Genomic DNA, 27,192 nt, shown 5'->3' with positions numbered 1-27,192 from the left:
GTTGTATAACCAGAAAGTGCACCCACAAAAAGGAATATTTGAATGCAACTAGTGTTGAAATATTCTGTTAATTATTTCCTTTCTCTCTCGGTCTCATGCGTAGCTGTATATGAACATTCACTCAAGTGACGCCTACACAGAATATTAAGGGGAGATAAGTCATAGAAGTGCAGCCGATTCGCTTTCCGTTGAATTTTCGAGATTTAAAATTGATATGAAAATACAATGTTATGATTGATGTTAGAGTTCAGAGGCCTGATTAATAACAATTTATAGACAAAAATTATGACTACTGAAAATCTCTCAAACATTTTTCAATTTGATGTTAAAGCTTAGTTTGGCGCAAATGAGCAAAGTATTATAAAATTTTAAGTTTTATTTAAATAAATAAAGATGTTACAGAAGTTATTCATTAATACTCAATATGAAAAAAATGTCTATATATACAGGGTGTTCCAACATTTTAACTTGGATAGTACGATAGCTTAAATTTTTGCAAAGTACTCGAAAAATGTTTTAGATAAAAGTTATGTAGTTTAGAGAGAGTTAACTGTCGCTGCCCTTAAATTTGACCTCTAATTTGATTTTCAAGGTTATTTCCAGGTCAACCTTATTTTTTCTTGATAGGCATCTTTATTTTTGTCCATGGATTCTGGAAGAACGGGAAATTTTACGTTCAGATAAAGTATCATATGTGGGGTCCGAGAATGTCACATCAAAGTCATGCGAAGTTCAAAGTTTTTTCTTTTTACCAAATAACCCGATAATAGCAAGATACAACAAAACATGTTTTAGACAACATCAGCTAAACTTCGGTGACTGCATGTAACTTGTAACGATCGTATTATTGACATGGAAAAATATAGAAACTATAATGATATACTTTTATTAACCAATGTTGAACTGTAATTTATTATTCAATACGTGGGTAAGAAAGTTAATGCTTCTTCATTAAGACGCGATCGAGCTCCGACAATGCGAGTCAACCAAAATCGAAACGACACAATCGAGTATATCAACGAGACACTATGACAGGATCGTTCAGAGAAGGCGTTGCGCAGCTCGCACATGGATTACTTATCTTGTAATCGCGACGCAGTAAAGATAATCATTGGCTCATCTCTTGGAGCCTCTTAGTCGTTGCTCCCCTTAGACCACGGGAATACTTGAATAGACTTTCAGCTTCCTTTGCAGCGTCGTCGAGGCGTATTGTTACGAGTTTGGAGTATTATGAAGTGAAGTCGGGCAATGCCATACGCGGTATTCCTCAGAGTTCGTTGTGAGGAGAGCACGGTAAGTAAAGATGTTGCTCCTTCGGCGGACTCCAAACGAGCGAGCACTTGTTACGATATCTCTGATGACCCTGATCGTACCACCAACTCTAAGACCTAACCGCTAGGTGATAACTGAATACACAGTCGGAAGAGTCATCGTATTTCGCGCGGTATACGAATGAGCAATTGTCACGCCACAAATTTTAAACTTGATTATCAGATTCATTTCCGGTTCAATTTTGTATTCTTCAATGTGGATCTCATTTTTTTGTTCCAAATTCGAAAAGAACGGGGAATTGTACAGATGAACTTTCATGTAAAAATCCAACCAGTTAAGGCAAGGCTGTGTAGAAATTCAGCAAATTCAGGCAAGATAATTAATTATAAATCAAATGTCCGAAGAGTCCACCATTATTTTCCAAACACAACAACAATCGCCCTCGAAAGTTATGTTGCTCATGTCGAAGCATTTCAGGAGTTATTACTTCACTAGTTCGTATAGTTCTATCCATCATATTCAATAGTATTGTTGGAGATTCATAAAAAGTAAGATTTTTCTCATATCTCCTTAAACAGAAATCAAGTGCACTTAAATTTGGTGATCTAGGAGGTTACGCGATTGGTTCACATCGCCCTATCCATCGATCTGGATATTGCTGATTTAAGAACGTTCGTAAGATACGACCATACTAATCAAGAGCACCATCTTGTTCAAGTCATTCCTTCTAACCGCAATTGCAACGTTTTCAAGGTATCCTGGCAAATCTTTCTAGAGGTCATGGGATTTTCAATTGTCCGTTCAAAATAAAAATGTGGCTCAATCATTTGGCCGTTACATATGCCAACTTATACATGTAAGCCTCAACGATGTTGATTGAGCACCTCACGATACCAATGTAGATTTTTTTATGTAGTTTCATCACTGAAACAAACATTCCAATATAAAAATCAGGATTTCCGTCCAACATGCCAAGCGCCCACCTACAAATTTGAAATTTCAATCCACTATCTGCTGGACTTAATTCCTGTACTAGAGTAATGTAATAAGGATGGTATCGGATAGATCTTAATAATATATGAGCTGAAGTTCGGGAGTCTTTGGCGATGTCGTGGATCTATGATCTACTTGTAATTTGATAAGAAAGATGGTGCTGATTGGAAAATCTTTGGTCGTAAGTATGACCAGCAAGTCTTTAATTTGTATTACATTTACCTAATGTTATGAGAATGTTAGTTACTTGACTGGGAGTGTAGTTAGCCATTCTACATATTAAGAATCTCGTTATAAAATTCATTAATTCTCAGTAATAACGTATCAATAATAATCAAAAAAACATGCTTATCCCGGAGCTAGTTGAATTTGCACCACCTAACATGAAACTCTTGCTTAAATATGAAGGGGCTCGGTTAATGGAATCGGAAAATCCTACTCGAGTGGAAGCCTTTTAATTATTGAAGAAAATGCTCTTTTGATTGACACTAAAAATTCTCATACTTTTCTGGAATGTAACTTTTCAGTTTATTGAAATTATAAGGATTTCCCATGTGGCAGCTATGTCTCGATCATGAATTCGTGGAGTGGCGGGGAAGGGCTTTTACGCTGCGAGAATATTAGGTCCTCTCGTGAATGAGTTAATCAGCCGATTATGAGCCAAGCCCTTTGGCTGTTTAGGTCGGTACAAACTATTAAACAGCCCAACACACAGTAGGAGAAATTACTGTCGGATAAGCATGAAAGCTTATCCGAAGAATTTCCCGCTCTTTCTGAATCCGGGGTCGAAAATAGGGGTTCCTATGTAGAGGAGACCGGGGCAGATTGACCAACTTTTTACATTTTTACTTTTTTCTAAAAAACTATGAATTCTATCTTAAAATACAAAAAATTCTTTGAAAGTACTCCGCCTAAGGAGTACTAACGATTTTTATCGAGAAAATATTTCAGCCAACTTGCCCCATAGGCGGGGCATATTGAACCATGTAACTTTTACCTGTAACACTTTTCGAATACTTTGCAAATGGAACGTCACTTTAGAGTGTTAAAAGATGTAGTATTAAATGAAACTTGGTTAAAACAAATATAAGAAAATATGAATTATAGTTTTTGAAAACTCTAAATACAATTAGTCTAGATAAAACGAGCAAGATCAATTTTGTTGAAATTTGATAACGATAATATAGGGCGTAAGGTAAGGTAAACGTAAAGTATTGGACAATATGATTTATAGAAGTTGGAGTTAAAAGGTTTATACTCATTGAGTTATTTAGTTAAAGAAAGATAATAGGACAAGGTAGTTTTCCGCTAGCATTTGGACCGGACGTGTCCAGTGAGAGCAACTAGCGTTTAGGAAGAGGTGATAAAATATAGGTAAAGCGTGGGAGCGAAAGAGTAGAATTGAGAGTGAAGCCCTCGGCGAAAGGACAGTGTAAAAGTTCCTGTTTGTAAAAGTTCAACTATTTACCGATAAAAGAGAACTTTGCATTATCTAATTACTCGACCTTTCACACCGCCAACCCACACATACAAATCCCACAATAATCATTAACAAATAACGTGTATAATTTAATTTAACATTGTTTAAAAATGCAAGATATTATTTTATAAATAATATTAAGTAATGATGTAGCGTACAGCTTCGTATGTCAAGACAATAAAGAATAGCATCATTAATAATCTCCAATTAGTACATGAGACGTCACCTCTGATGAGCACTATAGATATACAAAAATCTGATTTTTGGTGGCTCTAGTTATCCGAGAGAAAACTTTACGTGATTTATAGGGCCTTCAGCAAGAAAACTTTTCTCAGGCCATAAAAACGCAGACGTCCACTTCCAAGCAAGTCTCTCCCATAGATAGTCAAGCAGTTCAGTCGACCAGTCAAAGTGTTTATGACGTGCAAGATTTGTAGCACCTTGCCTTTTATAACCTTTTATTTATGTGTAGTCAGGAAGAAATAATAAAAGGAGTAAGTAGAAACAAAAACTATTTCAAATAAGTACTTATTCACGTATCTCATTCATTGTAGCGAGCATAAATCTATTCGGTATAACAATTCTGCTTCGGTTAGAATTGTTATTCATTTTTCCGGAGTACTGTTTTTGAATATATTTCACCGCGTGTACGTTCACTTCGGACGTCACACTTACTTACATCGGTACATCTACGCATTTACCAAATTCAAAATTCCAAGTGATTACTTTGTTGTATAACAGATTGTAAAAGAAGCCAGAGATGAAATGATTTCATTTAGGAAAACTAGTATTAAATGTCAATTTGGTTTATGAATGTTTGATTTCAATGAGTCCGGAAACAAAAGAAATCTCCCCCTCCTCCCAAAGGTATTATACGGATAAGTATTTTTGTTGTAACTCGTTTTATCCAGAATAGCAAATTATAACTTTAAACTTCCTCGTCAAATGATAATTTAACAAATTACAATATTTGAAATGTCCTTTGTTAAATATTATCAGGTGCTATCAATCTAGTATTATTAAGGTTAATTGATTTATACAAACGACTACACAGTTATTGTCAGGTGAATGTTCGCTAATCTCATAAAGTAAAAGTAAGGCTCTTGTCACTGAAATAACAATAATCATGACGCGTTTGTGTAGCAGGAGGGAGCCTAAAACGATGAAAAGTCGTGAAAATATTTGACTACGAGTGAAACTACTAATGCGTCACGAGACTATGATAAAACTCGGAGGGACATTAAGAAACGATTGTTTCCACAGAAAGATCATTGAGACACGGCTAATTATCATTTTTATCGAAATAATTGAGCGATAAGGTTGTTTGACGAAAGCGTTGTTAGCGTGGTTGTGCGATTAGCAGCTCGGTACTCGCGCGGCTAAACGGAAAAGAAGAGCGATCACGCGTGCAGTACAGCATTCTTGCGCGTCGAGAGCGCAACCGCTCGTAGCGTCCGAGAGAAGCCGCGATCGCGCGTGCATTGAGAAAGTCTGCGTGTATGTGTTGCGATACCAAGGCCGTGCTCTCGTGCGCTCAGTATTGTTGGAGCGACAGGAACGCCAGTAGTATATTGCCGCTACCATGATAACTCATAAGTTACGTTTTTAATAAAGCTCTCGAGCGACGCTTTGGCTTGCGCATCATCCATGCCACTGCAATACGCTTCGGCGCTCCGACTTTGATTCCGTGGTTACTCTCGAGCCGAAGGATGCTGCCAACGTGGATCGGCTGCCGTAAGTCCAAGCTCTTTGTCTTTGCATTTTCGCGTTTCATCCTGCGCGATTCGTTGGCTCGCGAGCGGAGAGCGGAGAGCGGACCGCGAGTGCGCGTGTGCCGTACGAGAGCTCGCCTTCGCGTGAAACTCGCACCCTTCGGCGAGCAGGCAGAATGCCTGTGACGACTGATTGCCTCCTTACTTTTATGCGCAGGCGGCACGCTGCAGCAGCGATGGGTGTTCGCCGTAATGGGCTTCTTCGGTCTCTTCAATGCATATGCATTGCGCATTTGCTTATCAATCGCCATCACGGAGATGGTCGTACCCTTGAATATTACCGAAGAACTCATCGACGACACGTGCTCGAATCTCGTTGTTCAGCCGGCCAACGTGAGCACTCCGATCGCTAGCAACGGCGCAACTTATAAGTGGAGCGAATATACTCAGGTGAGGCGATCATAGCTCTGATCGTTGAAGCATTCGATCTTTCGTTTGCATCTCAGTGCCGTCTCGGCAGAACCAAATCAGTCTGAGTTTTAGAAAAATTTACTCGACTTACTTACTGCCATGTGCGGCAAAGCTCGAGGTTCGGTCGAAACCTCTGAAATTCACGATGCTCAATCGTTTAAATCATTGTCTGAAAAAAAAACATCATGTGAATATTTTGCAATAATATTAGATATTTCAAAAGTATATGGGTTCGAAAAGGACTAGGACCTTCGAAAATTATTGCAATAATATTATAACTCAGAGGTAACGCGTCTTATGAGCCCTTGATAAACATCTCAGCCAAGTATGCCAAACATCTAATCGGTTAACTTATAAATAGAGAAAACCAACTTTAGATCCCAAAATAACAGTCTAAACGACATTGTGGAAAAATATTGAATCTGCCATTCAAAAGGTCTCAAACATTCAATATCAATTATCTCAAGTAATTTGCCAGTTTTACTTATTGAAACTCGAATATTTGGAATTCCGGAAAAACCGACTGGACCGATTCTGCCGGGACACACATGTACATTCGATTTGATCTTCCAGACGTGGCTGTAAATCTATTCGATGAAATAACTTTAACACTCGTATGTTCAAATTCGAAGGTTTTTTGTTTATGAGTTCTGATTCGCCAAGACTGTCTCTTGAGCAAGCTTTATATGTCATATAATGCTACACTAACGACTGTATTACAATAGCCATTCGCGTCTGAATTGATCTGCAATGACATAGCCGTGATAACGTTTGATGTGCGCTCAGTATGTCTATTTTTAAAAGAAAATTACAAACTAACATAGCTGCTAATCCGTTTAGCTCAAATTTATCGAGTTCCCTTTTCTTCAATTCTTATTTTCATTCAAATATACTTGAACAGTTATGTATTTCATAAATTCTGAGATTTCTCAAAGTTATCATTTCTGTTTGCCATACAGCTGGTTAAATTAGAATTGTACGTTTTTACAATCTTTCAGTTACCGAAACAGAGTTTTGTACGTACGGTACGCAACTTTTGCAATTGGAATAGCTATCATGATATTAATTGCGCAAAGCTTCATTTTCAAGCTATTACTACGAGCTTGTCTTCCGTCTAACATTAACATCCTAATTTGCAAAACAAACTCGCTTTACAATTGGTATTAAGAAATATCTGTAGCAAGTTTCAAATCGATCTCTGTAAAATTACTCGAGTTAGCTAAATGTTTTATTATATTATTGTAAAAACTAAAAATGCCTATTTTACAAGGCAACTATATTTTTTTCCGACAAGTATACGTAGCACGCAATAGCTTGAAATTTGCAGGCTGTTTGATATTCATACGAGACAACTGCATTAAAAATATTGAAAAATTATGCAAGAAAGTAATCAGTGCTTTAACAGTTTCTAGCGGCTCAAGTAGTTTTCAAAAACTCGCTGTGTATTTCTAGAGGCAGTGAAAGTGAAAAAATGAGGAAAAAATGAGGAAAAAAGAGGAAAAAAGAGGAAAAAAGAGGAAAAAATGAGAAAAAAACGAGGAAAACGTCTAATTAAATGAGACAAGTTCGATCATAGTCAAGATACTTATCGATAAAGCAGCTGCACAAGCTTTGCAATTGCGGCTGAACGAAACGTACTCGTACGTAAGAAGACTAACCAAGTTAAATGATTCCAGGGTATAATTCTTTCGTCGTTCTATTGGGGCTACGTGATCACTCACCTACCAGGCGGACTATTAGCCGAAAAGTTCGGAGGGAAGCACACCTTGGGACTGGGAATATTGTTGACGGCAATATTCACTGGCATGGTACCAATTGCGGTCCAATGGGCCGACTCCACGGCACTGATCATTCTACGAGTGCTCATGGGCTTCAGCGGAGGTGTTATATTTCCTGCACTGAACGTGATGATGGCGCACTGGGTGCCGCCGCAAGAGCTCTCACTGATCACCGCAGTGATCTTCATCGGTGTAGATTTCGGCGTAATTGGCGCTACCACGATATCCGGACTTATTCTACGCTACTCATCGGTCGGCTGGCCTGGGGTATTCTATTTCTTCGGTGGCATCGGCATATTGTGGTTCGTACTGTGGGCACTGCTGTGCTACAATGATCCAGACGAGCATCCATTCATCTCCGACAAAGAGAAGACGTATCTGCGGGAGTCCCTGCACGAGCTCACCCACAAGGATTCGCCAGCCGTGCCTTGGTTGCACATATTCAGATCGCGGTGTTTCTGGGCGCTGCTCGCCGTGCAGATTGGCCACGATTGGGGCCTCTACACGCTCGTCACGGACTTGCCAAAGTACATGAGTAGCGTACTCAGATTTTCCGTCGAGTACAATGGCTACCTGTCCTCGCTACCCAATCTGTGCTCGGTCTTTTATTGTCTTTTCATATCGTGGATCACCGACAAAATGATCACGCTCGACTACGTGTCGAGGACCAACGCGCGAAAGATCAACACCACAATCTCCACGATCATTCCGGGACTGCTCATCATCGGCGCTTCTTACGCAGGCTGCGACCGCGTCGCTGTGGTTATCATGTTCACGCTGGGCGTCACCTTCATGGGCAGCAGTTTGCCCGGCATCAAAGTTAACTCGCTGGATTTGAGTCCGAACTACGCGGGCACCGTCATGGCACTCACCAATGGAATAGCCAGCTTTACCGGCATTATGACGCCCTATCTCGTGGGCGTTTTAACGCCCAATCAAACTCTCAGCGAGTGGCGCCTCGTCTTCTGGATCGTCTTTCTCGTTTTCTTCGTCACGAATACTATTTTCGTATCGTTCGCCAGCGGAGACGTCCAGGATTGGAATGATCCCAAGTTCTTGAAAGACGAGTACGATAAGAAGATGAACACGAAACTTTGATATTTCTTTATTTTTTTCTCCAATCATAGTAATCCCATAGCTTTTCCCAAATCACTAGACAACGTCGTGTAGCGGAGCAACGAGCAACGAGTGCCATACGCAATGACGAATGGCCGAGAGCATTTTCTGTATCACGATATTGTATTGTTACGATCTCGCACTTATGCGTAGACAGTAGTCAGCATTGTCTTTTTATTTAGTGAATAGTGCGAGGATCAAGTTTCTTTCTGTTTTTGCGAATGGATCCCTTCACTTACAGATAAAACATTGTTGGAAACTACGTTATGCGCATTAGTAATTTTTATATTTCAGATTTTACATCATCGTCGCTTCAATCGCATTGTTTGACCATATAAAAATTATCACGTGCCTTCTATAATGGTCTTCAATCTCGACATTACTAAGCAATTAGAAATCAGAGAAAGTTAAATGCACACATCGGAATTTGATTGACTGACAGTTGATGTCGCATGCCTCATTGTGTTCGTTTCTTTTCTAAACGTTCCTTAATTCTCATGGCATGCAATTGAACGCGATTGTTTGTTTGTTTTTTTTTTTTTTTTTTTTTCATTTCAACAGATGAAGAGTGAAATGCGAACTACAAAACGACGAATTGTGCGATAAGTTTACGCAATTTATAAATACAAGGCCTCATTTCACACATTAACTCACTTGTTATTGTTGTATTGTGTACTAAATTACGAAAATAAAATAGCGTAGAGAAAATCAATAATTAAATGCTATAAGACAATTGACGAGCAAACTATCTCATCAGAAGCGGATGAAATGAGACGCAGAGCAACGTTTCTGAATGCGCTTTTTTCCGACGCAATGACGACGCCTCAAACTTCATCTCTCCCTCTCCCCCCTTGAAAACGAAGTCTCGCGACGCTCGCTTTAGCTCCCAACGAAGCTTTATTATTCGATCGATATATAAATTGCGGGAGAGTCCGATACGTGTCATCGTTTATGCGCGACTGCAAATCGTGTGTCTCTTTCTTTTTTTTTTCTTTCCGCAAGCGACTCCTCTACTAGATCTCGTTGCCTCGAGAACAAGAGCCAAGGCGCACGCAGCGATATGCTCGGCGAAGTACAAAAGTGCTGCGACTTCGTTGCGATTAAAGACAATCAATTGCTTGAATTTGTGCGGTTTTTGTTATTTGCAAGGCGCGAATATTCCGTAGCGATGGATTTTTGAGCTGATGAGCTTCCTGGCGCTGTTCAATGCATATGCAATGCGAACCTGCTTATCGATCGCCATTACGCAGATGGTCGTACCGACAACGAGCGTAGAAGGCGTGCTGTTCGACGACGCTTGCCCGACTACGGAAACTGATTTACCAACCAACATTACGATGCATGGCAGTAAAGGGACCTACGCAGGTTTTTCATTGCTATTGTCTTCACTTTTACTTGACGTTCTGTAGAGTGCCGAATAGCTCGATGAGATGCGTAGCCATTGGGAATCGAATCAATGATCGACCAAGTGCGCATTGACAGCTATTTGAGAGCACTGCGTTTGTCGAAAATGCGAGTCAGTGAAAAACTGCGCCTCGATTATCAGATATCGAGCAACGATTCGTAATGAGCATTGGCCTCTCGTACAAAGAACAAGTAGACCGAAAGGCGCGTATGAATGACAAGTGACTGTCCACAGGGCCTGATACTGTCGTCATTTAACTGGAGCTACATCGTGACACACTTACCAGGCGGTATAGTGGCGAACCAATACGACGGCAAGTACACTCTGGGCGTCCAAATTCTGCTGACGCCGGCGGCGGTGCACTGGGCTGACTCGGGCGAATCCTCATGGGTCTCGGAGAAGGTACAACGTACCTCGCCATCAACGTGCCCCTCGCTCAGTGGAGCTCACCGCGGCTCTGATCGCGGTCTTCTAATATGGTTCATTATCTGGCCGTCGCTGTGCCACAACAGTCGGCGGGAGCATCCTTTCATATCTGAAAACGAGATGGATTAGCTGAAGGAGCGCACGTGTGAGCACACCCACGAGGATCAAAGCCGCTGTGATTGACTTCAACTGGCCTATCCCAAGTGCAGTCCTGACATTTACCATGAAAAACAATGGCTACCTCGGGTCCCTGGTTTTTTCTTTGCTTGTAGCTCGCGGACTGCCCGATTGTCGACCATACGTAATGGCCGCGACGTGCTCGTCGATCTTCATCGTGGTCGCTTCTTACGCAGGTTGCAATCGTATCTTCGTCGTCGGCACGTTCACCGTCGCCATGACGGCCATGGGCACGGCTTTTCCCAGTGTCATGGTCAACGCGCTTGATCTCAGCCCCAACTATGCCGGCACGTCGATGGCTTTGACGAACGGGCATTGCCTCGCCGTATGTCATCGGCGTAATGACGCCCAATCAAACGCTCGGCGAGTGGAGACGTGGGATTGGTCTTTTGAGTTTCGTCCGCAGTTTTGGTCATTAGCGATATCGTGTTCATGCTCTACGGTAGTAGAGAGGTCGAGTGCTGGAATGATCTGCAATTCGTCGGCGCGGAGAAGGAGAACAAGAGGAATAAGGTTGTCGAGGAGGTTAGACTGTAATTGCGGCTGTAATTCTATATTTTTACTTAAACATTATATCTTTGTGTTGTATTAGTTACGCCATTGTTTGCTAGAGCTTTGATTTTGATAGATTGACGATGTGCGATTTTTTAATGATGTTTAAGTTTACATAGAAAATCGATATTTTGTATTAGGATTTTATAAAGTAAACGAGAACATGATATGTAATGCTATACTTACTGCTATAATATCACAAATATATTATGAAAAAGCAATTCTTATTTTTACACGTAAAAAGTACCATTTCAAGTATAAAGTTTGATGAGTAACATTTTATCGCACAATGTATAATTATTATTTGGTATTGATCGAAACAAAAATAAAACGAGCAATTAAGTTTTAGTTCTTTCTCTCTCATTTTGTCGGACAATTTAGTTTGGTCAAGGAAAATGATCGAGTTAAATGATTTTGATTTGCTAAATTAAAAGGTTGAGCGTTTCAATTGAAAAGATCAACACGGTGTTTGCAAACATTTGACTGATGCATAAGTCTTGAGTGAACATTTCTTCTTCCCAATACAAATCTTTGGACATTTACGATGCATATGTTTGTGAAACAATTGCATTGAAAAAGTTTCCGGCATTCGTAAATAAATCTATGCAGTAACGACGACTACATTTTTTGACTTTACGATCGATGATTAAACATTTCAATAATGATTTTGTAACAGATATTTCCTTGAGTATTCTGTGCAGATGTTTAATGTTAAATTTCGTTGATATTTTAAATTTGTTATACATCAATTCGCTCCGCTCGACACATGTTCCAAACTTATAATTTGTCTTTTCAAGTATTTCAATAAATCTTACAATTTGTAAATGACATTTCAAGTCGATTATAATCAGTTGAGTAGAGTTACGTACGTGACTAAAGCTACATGCAGTTTCCTTCATAATTCTTACTGATGGGACACTTTTAAATAAATATATCGCAGTTGAATAATTGAAATTGTTGTTCTATATCGGGATGAGCAATGTTATCTAACGAGTAACTAGAATAACATTAATCCGAAAATGTCATTGCTTTACGCATAGTTTGCCGGATCAATTGAATTGGTTAAATTGGTTAGATTCTAACAAGTTAAAAATTTTTCACTCTCAAAACAGAACATGTTTCGTTAGCTTAGCGAACTGCTTTTTGACAAAAATCACCATTTCATTTTAGTTACTCTACGTAATGAGAAAAATTTTGTTTAACGTAAGGTAAAACCTTCCCGTTAAACACATTTTTGTTATCTCAAGAACAGCTGCTTGAGAATGCAACGGACGAAAGAAATTCCTTTTTGCAGTATGATCAGGTGTAGGCATACTGAAACCATCGAATACAGTAATAAGCTGATAAGATATCTTTCTTAGCGAACTCATCCTTCTACAGGATTAAAAGTGCGTTATTAGAAAAAACAGAAATATGCATATTTGGTACAAATGTAAATCTACATTGATTACGCATATACTAGAAACGACAATTAAAGTATTTCGCGAATGTTAATGAGATTAGTTGAAAAAAGAATATAATTTCAATGTTCCTTTAACAGAAAACGAATCATCTGCAAGTAGAATTCTAAGATAGTTATTTTGTGATTCACAAATTATCATTTGAAATATTTCTTGTATTTGTCGGAGTCGTTACGAATGAAACCCGAATATTTTATCGACAAAGATTACGAAAATAAATATCTATAACAAAATATTCCCTCGCAGATTTCAAATTGGAAAATCCGTGTGCGCGTGCATAGGTGTATTTTTTAAAGGGATCTAAAAGAAAGAATTGTTCGAAATTTATCAAGTGGTAGCAACTAAGAACTTTGAATTAAATTGCACGAGGAGTGCCCGAAAGTGGAGGGCACACGACGAGCGACGTCTTTTAACAAGGACCCTACGCTATTATTCAACGACGTAAGTTTGGTCGTCTAAGAGGATCCCTCTAAAACCATAATATCGACTCTATTGAGCATGGCATCCGGCCATGCCAAAGAAAAAGAAACTCGGATGTACGCGTTCGATGAAGTTGAGTATGCTCGGGTGACGCAAGAGGCGCGGCGAAATTCTTAATAAAATGTTGAATATTTCAAGCTCATTTTATCCAATCGTGAATGCACAATCTAAGCGCGCGTCCTCTCTCTCTCTCTCTCACTCTGACTGCCTTTTTCGCTGCACGCAATAATTCGCCTGCTATAAGTTATCGAGCGCGAGTGCAGGTTTTCTTATTTATATGAGAGCTCTGTGCCTGTTCAGCCGAGCTCGAACTGGACGCTCGTCAGACTGGCTTTTCGTCGGCGGGCCGCGGAAAATCGCGCGACACCGCTCGAGAGTGCGCGCGCGGCGCTTGTAACGTCGCTGGCGCCAATGCGAGTAACGCCGCGCGGAGTGGTGGCTGCTCGATTTCCCTTTTTAACGCGCTCGAGCTTCCGCTCGCTTTGATCGCAAGCGCGAAAGGTGCGACGAGCACAAGCCCGGTTGCGCGCGCGCGCGCGTCGTGCTCTTTAAACAGCTGAGACGAGGCATCGGCAAGCATCTGGCGGCGCGGTGCAGTCGCGCGGGTCGCGGGTATAGTGCTTTGTTGACTGTCTCTTTGAAATGTAGCGGGTCGCCGGCTGGCGCGAGCGCGTAAATTACCGAGCCACGACGTGCGTTCGTCCGCGAAGCGCTAACGCGAGATTTCATCTGTTCCGAGTATCTCAAGTTCAATATTTGACGACGTTCGGCGCGATCTCTGCGAGACTGCACTGCGATACCGGTCGAAAGATGCGATCCGAGTGGGCGTTGGACGCGTGGAGATCATGCTGTAAGTACATACTTTTTCTGGCGATTCATCGGTGCATTCGAACTTGGTTTCATGCTTGGCAAAGGAGGCTCTCCTAATTCTTTTGAAAATGAAATGCCGCGCTCGAGCAATGATTTGTAAGCGCGTTAACGCGCTACCACGATACCGGATAAGTCATTGTTGCATCGAGCTCCGCCTTATCTTGCCTGTTGCCAAAATAGAATTCTCTAAAAGAGACATCGCTCTCAATATAGAAATAGCCACCGAGTCACCAATGCATTCAAACGCTATCAGACAAGATCTCGTTGGCTGCTTGTGTCGTTCAAAATTATTTTCATACCACGCAACGATGTCGGCCGTTCATTATTTACTTACAATTATTGAAATGTCTAGTGTACTAACCGATCTACAATCGTATTCCTGCACGCAAGCGCTTGCATCTGATAAGTTAATGGCGACGACTTACTATTAATAATTGTCCACCGTATTTAGAGAAAAGAAACTTTGATAACGCAGCTAATTAATCGACGAATTGCAATCGGCACTACAAAGCGCGACGAGGTTGATCGATAACACATCGTTGATGCGTCAACGATTAAAGTTGCAAGCGAGACGCGTTGGAAAGACGACGAGCACTTGTGTAAGAATTATTCCTCATTAGGCATAAATATTCCCCAACGATGGATATTCGCTCTGATGGGCTTTCTGGGCCTGTTCAACGCATACGCCATGCGAGCTTGTCTGTCGATCAGCATCACGGAAATGGCAGTGCCTACGGAGCATGCGACCGAATCGAGGGACGACGCGTGTCAAGTCAACGTTACGTCGAGCGGTAACGCAACCGCCGTGCATAAAGGCAGCTACGAATGGACCGAATACACTCAGGTACAGTCGGCTATGCGCGAAAAAGGAATAATAGCGCGGCTGCGAATTGCACTTTCGCTCGATAAATCAGCGGGCGCAGCCTTGCAAGCTTTTATCGCAAGAGTTAATAGATGCTCGCGTCGTTAAAGCAATAAACGGTTGCGCCGTGCGCGGCAAGGTGAAAAAAGGAAAAGTATATTTAACCCATGACATTCGTTACATAAATCGGTTAATCTGCGATGCGCAGCCGCTCTGTCGATCGGCAATTGAAATTCGCAGGCTATTTAATTTTAATCAATTGGCTTGAGTGGCTTCGTCTCCGTCACGGCAATCGGCCGAATCGCAATCTTAATTAAACAAAACACATCGGCGCTGGATAAGGATCCGCGAATGAATTTTAACGACTTCGTCGTCGGTCCGCGAGACGCAACGCGCTGCCTCGACATTACGGATGCTTGCGGCTTTCAGGGAATCATCCTGTCGTCGTTCTACTGGGGCTACGTGTTGACTCATCTGCCGGGTGGCATGATGGCCGAGAAATTCGGCGGAAAGTATACCCTCGGCATAGGCATCCTTCTGACGGCTGTGTTCACTCTGCTGACCCCCAACGCCGTGGACTGGGGCGGCGCGCCGGCCCTGATAGTCCTGCGCGTGTTGATGGGCCTCGGCGAGGGGACCACTTACCCAGCGGTGAACGTCATGCTCGCGCAGTGGACGCCACCGGAGGAGAGATCGAAGACCGGCTCGTTCGTTTACGCCGGGGCTCCGCTGGGCACCGTCTACGCGACCACGGTGTCGGGTCTGATACTGCGCTACTCGTTGACCGGCTGGCCGGCGGTCTTCTACTTCTTCGGCAGCGTCAACGTGCTGTGGTTCTTGATCTGGGTGGTGCTCTGCTACAACAATCCGCGCGAGCACCCGTTCATCTCGGAGAGCGAGGTGAAGTACTTGAACGAGAGACTGAGCGACCACACTCATCAGCAGCCACCGCCGGTTCCCTGGCGGCACATACTCGCGTCGAAGCCGCTGTGGGCGCTCATCGTCGCTCTGGTCGGTCACAACTGGACCTTCTTGACGATCGTCAGCGATCTGCCCAAATACATGAGTAGCGTGCTCAAGTTTTCCATCCAGAACAACGGCTACCTATCGTCTTTGGCCTACCTGTGCATGTGGTTGGGCAGCTTGCTGACTTCGTGGATCGCCGATTGGGTCATAGCCAGAGGCTACCTGAGCATGACTAACGTGAGGAAAGTCGGCTCGAGCGTAGCGCTCATCGGTCCGGCCATCTTCATCGTCGCTGCTTCTTACGCTGGATGCGATCGAGTAATGGTCGTCGTGATGTTCACCATTGGCATGACTCTGATGGGCACGGCTTTGCCTGGCATCATGGTCAACGTCTTGGATTTGAGTCCCAATTACGCCGGCACGCTGATGGCGCTAACCAATGGCATCTCTGCTCTCACTGGAATCGTTACGCCTTACATCGTTGGAGTCTTGACGCCCAATCAGACCTTGACGGAATGGAAACTGGTTTTCTGGATTGTCTTTGGAGTCAGCATCACTACGAGCATAATATTTTTGATTCACGGCAGCGGCGACGTCGAGTACTGGAACGATCCGGAATTCGTTAAGCAGGAGAGGAGAAAGACAAATAAAAATAACGCGGAGGAAATTGCGACGTAGCGAAACGGTAATGTATGTGATCGTTCAGATTAGAACGTGTCTGATATTGATTTGTAAATATTTTACAGACAAGCTGCGCCGTTGTGCAACAAAGTTCATTTTTAATAAATATCTCTACGTATACGCACGCCAGCGCTAATTACACGTAGAGAAACAATTTGCTGTTGTGTTTACGAATGGAGTATTTCTTTCTAAATTAAAATATTCCGTACAATATTGTCGATTATTGTTTATAAAATTATTACTCTACTCGAATTAATTGCTAATTCTATACTACGATCACCATTTCAGGCTTTTAAGCGCGATTTCATGTTATCGTGATGCTTTTATTCTTAAACAAATAATACAACTAAAGTCTACTTTTTTATTATATCGAAACGTATTCAAGTTAAAATGAAATTAGCATGATCTGAAACAGTAATAAAATATTTTCTTCCTATTTTTATAAGTTATTGTAAGCTGTTACCAATACAAGTACTTGCATGAAAATGTCAAATATTATACAAATACAAGATTACTTTGAATGATCATCTAGATATTCTAGATTTTTCATTGTTCAGGATATTCAAAATCTATTTTGGTAAAAAAAGAGTAAAAACATTTTATAAAGTTTGAGACATACACTTAAAAAATTTTCAAATTCAGTAAAAATAATTGAAATAAGTTATCAGTTTCAGTCAACGCAAATAACTTAATGAGGTTTTCAAAGTGTACATATAATAAATTATATTGACAAGGAAAGTAATGACGATAATCATTTATTGCTCAAATTTATAAGTTATAAATAATTGTATCATGAAAACCCAAGTTTTCTACATAATGATTAAAGCATAAACTTGTCAAAATGCACGAATATTGTTCGTTTATATTTGATGATATATTTTTGTTATTCCTGTAATCCATTCAAATAAATATAATGAATGGCGTAAATTTATTATGGCAATATCTTATCATTATCACTGGTATTGCTTCAAAATGTTATCTCTTACTGAACACCTTGCCACTGGGAGTAATTAAGTTTTATTGAACGCGATTTTCATTGTTAAAAAGATGTTATCGGCCTGGAAAATTTGTTGTAAGTAACGTAACTAATTTTCATATAAATCATTATTATTATTATTATGTAACACTATTTATGGGGCATTCATTATCTAACTAGTACTTACTATTAAATAAGAACACGAGCTTATCGAAATGATTTTAAAAATTAAACGCTGAATTTATTTTTATTGTAGTTTTATTATACGATGAAAACCTTATATAATAGAATAATGCTTACATTGAAAATATAATCAAATAATTTTTCATTGATTATTGGTAAGCGTAAAAATATCAACAGTTTAATTAGTTGTGCATGAGTGAAGTGAATCAATATAAATAGTTAGAGAAGAAACTAAATGTAACAGATATAAAGTTACAAGGTAACAATTCAGTCTTCTGTCAGCTTCAAAAATATTTGATGTAATTTTCTTTTTTATTATTATTTCAATTAAGCTCAAGTAATTGAAATTGATCATAAGCATGAACTTAATTTGGATTATAACTGTAGGATAAAATATAGATTACGGTGCTATTTTTTAATAACAAATATTTCACAGCATTCGCAAATAATTAAAATTATACCTTTTCGTTTACCGATATAAAAGCTACAACTGTGGAAGTGTTGATTATCTAACTATTGAATATAAAAGCTGTTTATAAAAAACTACTCTATAATCCTACCAACTCGTCTTATATGTCTACTAAAACCTTCTCGGACTGCCTGTTCAAGTTCTCGTGTCAAATGCAACAAGTTATTTGGATCTGTTTGTAATAGCACGTGTTTTACTTCATTCGAATCAGAAGTATTTTTTAAACATAAATCTAATATCACCATGGGAATGACTTGATTAAGTTGTGATCTAGATGCTATCTGATAATATATTAAGAATATGATTAAAATGTTCTAATTATATTATTGCACATAATGTAAAAACATTTGTTCTATTTAATTATTACCTGTACTTCAAACCTCCAATCCATATTGTGGTATTGAGGAACTTTTAAATTAAAATTTAAAATAGCTTCAGATAATTCTTCTTTTTTTACTGTATATAATTTACTGACTAAGATTTCTTGTTCTTTGGAAAAACCCAAACTTTTAACCAATTCTCGAAAATCATTCTGAGTAAGCTGTAATTTGTTTAAACGTGTATTATATAAAACTGAAATTAGAATGCAAGTCACAGTAAAATTATTATATCGAAGATAAATTTTACCTTGTACTTACAACCTTCCAACAGAAGATTAAGAAGAGCTTCAACAGAATGTTTTATTACTAGAGGTTCAGCTTGTAATTTTTCTGGAAATTTCAAAGAAATGTTTTATTCAATTATTCGTACATGCTGTTTCTATACACTTGGAAAATGAATAAAATTGAGGAATATAGTTATTTTAAAAGAAAAAAGAAATTAATAGAACTCTTTTGAAAAATATTGCTATGAAATATAGTTTTACAAAATCTCTATAATCTATTATTAAATTTAAGATTGTATATGTTACGTACGCGCTGCTGCGCTATATAATTTAAAATTTGGTCCTTTTTGTAAGTAGTCGATGGCCAATTTACCAAAGTCTTGTAAAACTGCAAAAAATAAAAGATTTAAATCAGTGACAAACATAAACGATGTAGGTTATGTCTATACCTTGTGTTGACTGCTCAGTAAGAAATGACAGGTGTTCTTTATGATCAACATTCAAATTTGGCAACATTGTTAATACTTTTTCAATTGACCAATAAATAAACTTTACAAGCTTATCATTAAAATAAAAATAAATAAAATGAGAACAGGGTAGATAAATACAGACCTTGTATACATACACTGTGTGATGTATCCAAGCAGAAGTGGCATATATAAGTATATTATTGAAGTAACCATTTTTAAAGAGTTATATATAAACGCCGACTGATTGGCAGTAAATACAAAATTTTCATTATCACAATGTTTGCATGATTCAATTATGCTATGAATAAAATTATGTGAATATTGTAATTACTATACGTAATTTATAATTAGTTGCTCAATTAATTATTATTACTTCAAATATAGGATATATTTTTTGTTTATTACAATTTCAATACAATTTTCGTCTTGACAAATCATTTAAATTAAGTATCAATTTTCTATTACGTAGCTTTTATACTTAATACTTTGTTTATTATTTTAACAGCACTTTTAATACAAATCATGTTTTATCCATAGGTTATTCAGGAATATGGAATATGAAATGTGGAAAAAAATGGATTTTTACCATAATGGCATTTCTGGCTTTGACCATCGGCAATGGTATTCGCGTCATCCCTTCCATCACTATCACATAAATAGTTCCTTCCATGAAAGAAACAATGCAATAAAAACACGACAATTGTATTGATTTTAAAAGCCCGCGATAGTAAAAAATGTGACTGGACCAAATGCTGAAAAATACGAGTGGGACGAATACACTCTGGTAATTTTTACAATTCATCAGTCATTAAATCAATAGATGCAGCAAACAATAAAATGTTAAAAACTAACAACACGCTCAATGTGATAAATCAAGGATATAAAATTTGTTGTAGGGTCTAATACTATCGTCTTACTTTTGGGGATATGCAGCCACGCAATTTCCCTTTGGTACTCTATTCGAACGCTTTGGCGGCAAATGTTCTGGGACTTGACATTCTTATACCATGCATTTTAACGTTCTTGACACCAGCTATCGTCTAGGGTGATTCGACAGCTATTATAATTCTACGTGTACTCATGGGCATAAACAGTGGCTCGATGTTTCCGGCGACTAGCATGATGGTATTCCAATGGACAACGCCAGCGGAAAGAACGAATGCTGCACGATCGCCTTGACGGGAGCTGAGGTTGGAACGATTCTCGGCACAATGGTGCTGACAATCATCATAAGCCACACAGATCTGCGTTGGCAAGGCGTGTTTTATTTCTTCGAAGCAGTCGGGATAATGTGGTTTCTGCTGTAGATGTTACTGTGCTACGACAATACAGAAATGCATCCATTCATTTTAGACGAGGAACTCGAGTACCTGAGTGAACGTTGGTCGAGACAGTCGCGTCAAAGACTCGCTCCGGCACTTTGGAAACGTATACTATGCTCGAAGTTAGCTTGAGCTTTTGCAGTAACGCTCTTCGGCCTCGACTTGGCCTATTTTACGGTGGTGAACGATTTACCCAAGTACATGAGTGATATCGTGAAAGTATCCATAGGAGACAATGGCCATCTGTCGTCGTTGTCGTACTTTGGCGAATGGATCGTCACGGCATGAGCGTTTGAATTGTCAATGGAATCATTGAAAAGCAGTGGATGTCCATGACAAACGCAAGAAAACTGTTTACCATGAATTCAATCGTGAGTTTGGCTGGATTCCTCGTTGCTGCCTCGTACATCGAATGCAACGAAGCATTAGTCGTACTATTCTTCTCGGCAATAACGGTCATGGGATCTCGTATCCGAGTTTGATAGTTAACGCTTTGAATCTGAGTCCAAACTATTCTGGTACTCTGTTGGCTATTGGCAATGGACTAGCTGCTCTCGGAGGCGTTTTCACTCTCTATATTATAGGTATTTTAACACTAAATCAGGCGATTGCAGAGTGAAGGCTAGTATTTTTGATTGTATTTGGCATTGCCGTAATAACCGATCTATTCCGTTTTATTCGCCAGTGCCGAAATTCAAGACTGGAACGATGTATAGATTTTAAAAATAGCAAGGACTTGGAAGTAAATATCGCTTATAAAGAAGTTGAACAAGAAGCTGTACCTCTATAAAAAGGAAAGGGAAAGTAATTAAAATGCTATTTCGAATCTGAAATGGTATCTACTTGAAGGTGAAAATAATAGCATACATCACCTGAATAAAATGATGATTTTTAGTAACGACATATCTCGTTTTTCATTGTACATCTTCCAAGTCTACACACGAAATATCAGTATAAGCTTTATCGTAAACTTCTGTTAAACTCGGCTCAGTCAGGACTCGGAGTTATTTGGACTGATAGTTATAAGATTTTTCTAAATGTCCGTTTTTTTCTTTTCAATTTGTGTGTTGCGTGCAATTTCTCGAAATCATTTGGCTGGTATAGATACTTGATATATTTAATTTTTTCATAAAAGCTCGAGCTCGAATCGTTCCAGCTTTCTTGATTATTGACTAATAGATAAAATTTATGCGATAATCTTGAGCGACCAACCATCGATGCGTTGAGAAAAAACAATCAATATCAAACTCTATTTGCAAAAGTGATACGTTAAGCGGTATTCTCGTAAAATCTGTGTATTGTAACGAGCTTACCATTTCTGAGTTGTACATGAGTTAAGCATATTTTCTTCACATTTATATGTAAATGATATGTACATTAAATTCCTGAATGATATAATAATTATCATCACTGAGATCACGTACATTGATATTCGGATTAGCATTGATAATTTATCAAAACAGTTATAAATATTGTTAAATAATGTTAATATGTTATTATCGAAACATCGATTGTATCAACATCTACAAAGATCTGATTCCAATGCGATTGATACAATTTATGGTATTATTAAAGAAAAGCAATAAATTAAAAATGTTTTTGTATGTAAACATAAGCCAACGTCACAATTTTCGATGCCATCAATCTGCATTCTTGGTCACGTAGGTACTGACCATTGAAAGAACCAGTAGCTTTATCTAAGTGATTTAATCAAGTTAATTAGGTGTGACACACTGTAGATTTAACAATATGGGTCAAAAGATAATAAAGCGCAATCTGAAAAAGAAAAGCATTCGTAATACGAATTATTCGCACGTAAACTTCGAAAGGAATTAGTTGTCTGCAATGTAAACGTGCACAGAATATTTAAAAGGAATAAGAGAAAATTTGTGTCAGAATTATATGAATTAGAGGCGAAGTGTTGAGAGTAAGCTAATTGAAAGAAGTTTCTAATTATTTTAATAATATTATTCGCTGAAGTGTGAGTTTGCTTGTGAGAATGGAAGTTTGATTTTTGAATTGCTTTTTACATGAATTTGTAACAAATACTGTTAATATAAGAATTGCTTTCCAGCCATTAAAGCCTTGAATTTAGCATTCGAATGGAAGCCTATAAAGTTATGCCAACTGTATCTTTATAGCGATTCATTAAAAATTAAAATGTTATCATCTTGGAAATCTTGTTGTAAGTAGAAAAAGTGGCGATATTATTTCTGGCTTTTCGAACGAATTCCACTTTAGCAATATAAATTATTTCAGGCTCTGGAATTTCCCAAAAATGGATATTCACTGTTCTTGCCGGTGTAGGATTATGTATAGGAAGTATATTGAGAGTTATTATTTCAATCACTATAATTGAAATGGCAATACCGACCGAAGAATCAGGAAGTTCGGACACTGGAAATTGCAAAAGTTCGAATAGTGCCAATTCGGTTAATCACACGTTATTGGTTTTTCGCAGCGCGGACGAGTCGTTAGCTCGACGCTATCCATGGGACAGCAGGACGCAGGTTCGAGGAAAATGCAAAGTTGCGAGTGCTCAGGCCTTAATTGAAAAATTGTCTGCGCAGGGAGTAATTCTGTCTTCATTTTTCTGGAGTTACACGATCGCCCAGTGCTTCTACGGGTCTTTGTCAGAGCGCTTCGGGGGCAAACATCTCCTAGGCGTGGCAATCTTCGTGCCTGCACTGCTGACTTTCATCACGCCTTATGCAGTCGATTGGGGCGGCTCGACTGCTCTCATAGTTACGCGTGTGCTCATGGGGATAGCCAACGCTGGCATGTACCCGGTTTCCAGCACAATGGTGTCGCACTGGACGACACCCGCCGAGAGAACCAAGATCGGAAATGCCGTGTACGCCGGACCACTGCTAGGCTTATTCATCGGCACCATCGCGCCTGCTCAAATCATCAAATACTCCGGCATGGGTTGGCCTTCTGTCTTTTATTTTTTCGGTGCGATAGGAATGATTTGGTTCCCATTCTGGCTGTTGTTCGTCTACGAGGATCCACAATTGCACCCTTACATATCCGACAAAGAGGCGAAATATTTAGAAAGCAGCTTGGAAGCCGAGAAGGTGCAGAGCAGACTACCTTCAGCTCCGTGGAAGCATATCTTGCTGTGCAAAGAGTTTTGGGCATTCACTTTCATGCTCGTCGGCACCAACTGGGGATACTTCGCCATGGTCAGCGATTTGCCCATCTACATGGGAAACGTCGTTGACTTTTCACTGGAGAACAACGGTTTTTTCTCGGCATTGCCCTACTTGTTCATGTGGCTCAACACCATGGTGAGCACTTGGATCAACGACAAATTATTGGAGCACCAGTGCATGTCTGTGACCAACGTCAGAAAACTATTGGCCTCGGTTTCTGTTATGGGTCCAGGTTTATTTTTAGTGCTGGCTTCGTACGCCGAGTGCGACAAGACATTCGTCGTTGTGGCATTCATGTTTGGAATAACTTTGATGGGCTGCCTTTATCCAAGTGTTATGATGAATCCCTTGGATTTGAGCCCTAATTACGCGGGTTCGCTGATGGCCGTTGGAAACGGATTGGCCGCGTCCGTGGGAATAATTACGCCGTATATCATCGGTGTTTTGACACCCAACTCAACGCTCGTCGAATGGAGATTGGTATTTTGGATTGTATTTATGTTTGCTGTCTTATCGAATGTTGTCTATCTTTTTTGGTTTAACGCCGAAATCAAGCCTTGGAACGATCCCAACTTTGAAAGAAATCAAACGAGTAATGCAAAATCGGGGAACAATGTTCAAGTCAAAGTAATTTCCTAGCGATTTGTCACGCGCATTTCGAAAAAATCTTTGTAGACAATATCATTTAACATTTTCTCGTATACGTAGTATAATTTATCTATTTTTTTATCGTATATTTTATTTGATTGTTTTACACAGTACAAACAAAATTTAGTTAATAACAATTGCTTTAAAGTTTTTTACACACAATTGTTAAGTTATTAACTATGTAGAATATATATTTTTATACATATTATTATAAATACGATATTTTTAGTGTAAATTTGTTAAGTTAAGTTTGTTTTTTCAAATATATGTTAATTTTTGTAATGCGTCTGTATTCTTTTAAACTTTAATTTTACCGTTTTCTGCGCCTCAAATGATGTATGTATTTGGGGTTACATTGAAAGTTTAGTAGTTGGTTAGATAATTTATTTGCAGCTATTTTCGAATTATAATAATCGAAATTTATATCACATTTAATTCCTTAATTATCAAATGAGAGGTGAGTTGAAATTTTCGATTATTTTTGAGCTAAATAAACTATATTTTTGTAAATTATTTCAAACTATGCTGAATCAACGGATTAGAATTTCGAAAGTGTTAATAAATTATGTATATTTTTTCTACATATTTTTTTTTATGATTGAAATGTGTCATAAATTCCAAATAATCCAATAATCTCGACGACTATTGTAACTGTTGATTGCTATTGTTATTGTTATTATTACTTCAAGAACTACGTTTATGTAGAATGCTGGAGAGGTACACTATAAGTGTCTGTACACTGTACACATTAGTTTTGGTTCCCAATAGTTATTAGCATGTATAGACTTTTCTCCCTTACGACTTTTGAAATGCGTGGGGCTCGAACCCATGGTCTTTTGCACAGTACCCACACTCTTATCCACTGAGGGAATGTGACTCCAATCTAACATTGGAATTTTATCAAATTATACAGATATCGCCTATAATCTCGCTATCTTGTTTTCGAACAAGCAAAATCAAACAAGATTAATTGTATTATTTTTTAAAGTAATCATTTTTTAACAGTTGTCATAATATACGACCTTAAATGATAATAAATCAGTTCTTAAAATTTTTAGAATTTTTAATGACATTTCAAGCAATTGTAAGTCGACGTCATTTACAATCAACGTTAAATCGGAATTTTAAATAAGATTTAGATTGAAAGAGTTGCTCGATCATGAATTCACCCTCGTAATGTATGCATGGAGTACATATCTCTCCGTTTCCTTTAATTCTAATAAAATTTTTCCCTACACTAATTTCGAAATAATTTTTTAGTTTTATGCTATTATTATAATTGTAAATTTGTTATTATTCGAGTTAAACGATGTGTATATATTTTAACATATGAGTTATTTATAGCCTAATCATTATTTATAATAAAAATTATGACATTGCATCTCTCTTTTTTAACTTCATTAGACTGTCCTACGACATTTCCAAAAATATTCCAATATTTTTTTTTATATACAGTTTTATGGAAACTGATTGTAATGATTGCATGTTATCATTTGTATCTGTAAATAAGTACAACAGCAACCAGTTGAAATTCGTAGTCTTTTGCAAAGGTTTGACTCGGTCCAATGCTGAGAATCCGACCATTCAATCAAAAAGTTCTTTTTCTATAGTCGTACCGTTTCTAGCTATGTTTTCAATCCATCGGCTAAATGATTCGGCTTCGTTCCACGTTTCACTTAGTGATATCACATCAATTTAAAATTCAGGGCAATCGAAAACAAAAATTCACTGTACGTAAGAACGTAAGTAATTGATTTTGCATATAAAATTTATTGTAAAACTTGTCTCACAGGAATTTAGGAAAAATTTTGAAATTCCAATTCTTCGAGAATAAGACCTTGCTGGCACCATTGATAAAGAATGTTAACTAGCTCAAGAAAGATTACGAGAGTTAGTCACAATTGTAAATAAATGTCTTATTAGACGTACCAATGTCTTACTATCAAAATATCAAAATTGCCTTTAAAGTATAAATTAGCAGTCTGCATAAAAATGACTAAACTACAAATACAGCTGTACAAAAACTTCATTAAGAGCGATAGTATTAAAAGGTCTATACAAGGAATTTTTTCGTAATTTTCTCGAAATTTCAAGATTTATCACGTTTTTCGTGAATTTGTTGAAATTTCAAGATTTTTCACATTTTTCGTGAATTTGTCGAAATTTCAAGATTTTTCATCTTTTTCGTCAATTTATCGAAATTTCAAGATTTTTCACCTTTTTCATAAATTTTATCAAAATTTCAAGATTTTTCACTATTTTTATATATTTGATGTAATTTCAAAATTGTACACATTTTTAATCAAATTGTCGAAATTTCAAGATTTTTCACTATTTTTATATATTTGATGTAATTTCAAAATTGTACACATTTTTAATCAAATTGTCGAAATTTCAAGATTTTTCACTTTTTTCGTCAATTTGACGAAATTATCCCAGATAACACAGCCTGCTAGCACGGTCTGGCACACGCGTGCTCGTCACGGCGTGCCGTCATAATGCAAGTACAGTGGGCGCACGAAAAGCGACGCTCGCCGTGCCGTCAGAATGCGAGCATAATACAAGTCAGAATGCTGTCATTCTGCGGTGATGCAAAAAATAAAATTAGAATAGGCATTACGACGTGGGTTGATTATTTTTCCATACTTATGTATTTTTAATAAT

At 38.4% G+C, this 27,192-nt stretch overlaps 4 protein-coding genes and 1 pseudogene across 5 annotated transcripts; 4 read left to right on the top strand and 1 right to left on the bottom strand.

Annotated features, from left to right (window-relative positions):
* Nucleotides 1-5,187: 5,187 nt before the first annotated feature.
* LOC131664494 (putative inorganic phosphate cotransporter) lies at nt 5,188-9,523 on the top strand. Its single transcript, XM_058935640.1, has 3 exons — nt 5,188-5,479; nt 5,675-5,907; nt 7,605-9,523. Exons 1-3 carry the CDS (start codon nt 5,455-5,457, stop codon nt 8,802-8,804), a joined length of 1,458 nt encoding a protein of 485 aa, XP_058791623.1. The 5' UTR covers nt 5,188-5,454; the 3' UTR covers nt 8,805-9,523.
* Nucleotides 9,524-9,882: 359 nt separating this feature from the next.
* LOC131664693 (putative inorganic phosphate cotransporter) lies at nt 9,883-10,836 on the top strand (annotated as a pseudogene).
* Nucleotides 10,837-13,520: 2,684 nt separating this feature from the next.
* LOC131664412 (sialin-like) lies at nt 13,521-16,905 on the top strand. Of its 2 annotated transcripts, none has more exons than XM_058935463.1 (4): nt 13,521-14,172; nt 14,813-15,036; nt 15,484-16,705; nt 16,767-16,905. In XM_058935463.1, exons 1-3 carry the CDS (start codon nt 14,133-14,135, stop codon nt 16,696-16,698), a joined length of 1,479 nt encoding a protein of 492 aa, XP_058791446.1. In that variant the 5' UTR covers nt 13,521-14,132; the 3' UTR covers nt 16,699-16,705; nt 16,767-16,905. The 2 variants fall into 2 exon arrangements, with proteins under 2 accessions (XP_058791446.1, XP_058791448.1); XM_058935465.1 differs by having other exon boundaries at nt 15,484-16,710; nt 16,767-16,886.
* Nucleotides 16,906-18,107: 1,202 nt separating this feature from the next.
* Nucleotides 18,108-19,577, bottom strand: LOC131664413 (COMM domain-containing protein 2-like). Its single transcript, XM_058935466.1, has 6 exons — nt 19,383-19,577; nt 19,244-19,321; nt 18,957-19,039; nt 18,697-18,870; nt 18,322-18,610; nt 18,108-18,241 (listed from the first exon to the last, which is right to left on the bottom strand). The coding sequence occupies exons 1-5, from the start codon at nt 19,447-19,449 to the stop codon at nt 18,404-18,406; spliced, it is 609 nt and encodes a 202-aa protein (XP_058791449.1). The 5' UTR covers nt 19,450-19,577; the 3' UTR covers nt 18,108-18,241; nt 18,322-18,403.
* Nucleotides 19,578-23,085: 3,508 nt separating this feature from the next.
* Nucleotides 23,086-24,519, top strand: LOC131664692 (putative inorganic phosphate cotransporter). The gene is made up of 2 exons (XM_058935990.1): nt 23,086-23,235; nt 23,296-24,519. The coding sequence occupies exons 1-2, from the start codon at nt 23,086-23,088 to the stop codon at nt 24,517-24,519; spliced, it is 1,374 nt and encodes a 457-aa protein (XP_058791973.1).
* Nucleotides 24,520-27,192: the final 2,673 nt, after the last annotated feature.

The sequence above is a fragment of the Phymastichus coffea genome, unplaced genomic scaffold, assembly GCF_024137745.1.
Source record: "Phymastichus coffea isolate CEN01 unplaced genomic scaffold, Cenicafe_Pcof_1.1 PCOF00044, whole genome shotgun sequence".
In the NCBI taxonomy this organism is placed as follows: Eukaryota; Metazoa; Arthropoda; class Insecta; order Hymenoptera; family Eulophidae; genus Phymastichus; species Phymastichus coffea.
The sequence above is the reverse complement of the archived record's forward strand: the minus strand, read 5'-3'. Positions and strand labels throughout refer to the sequence as shown.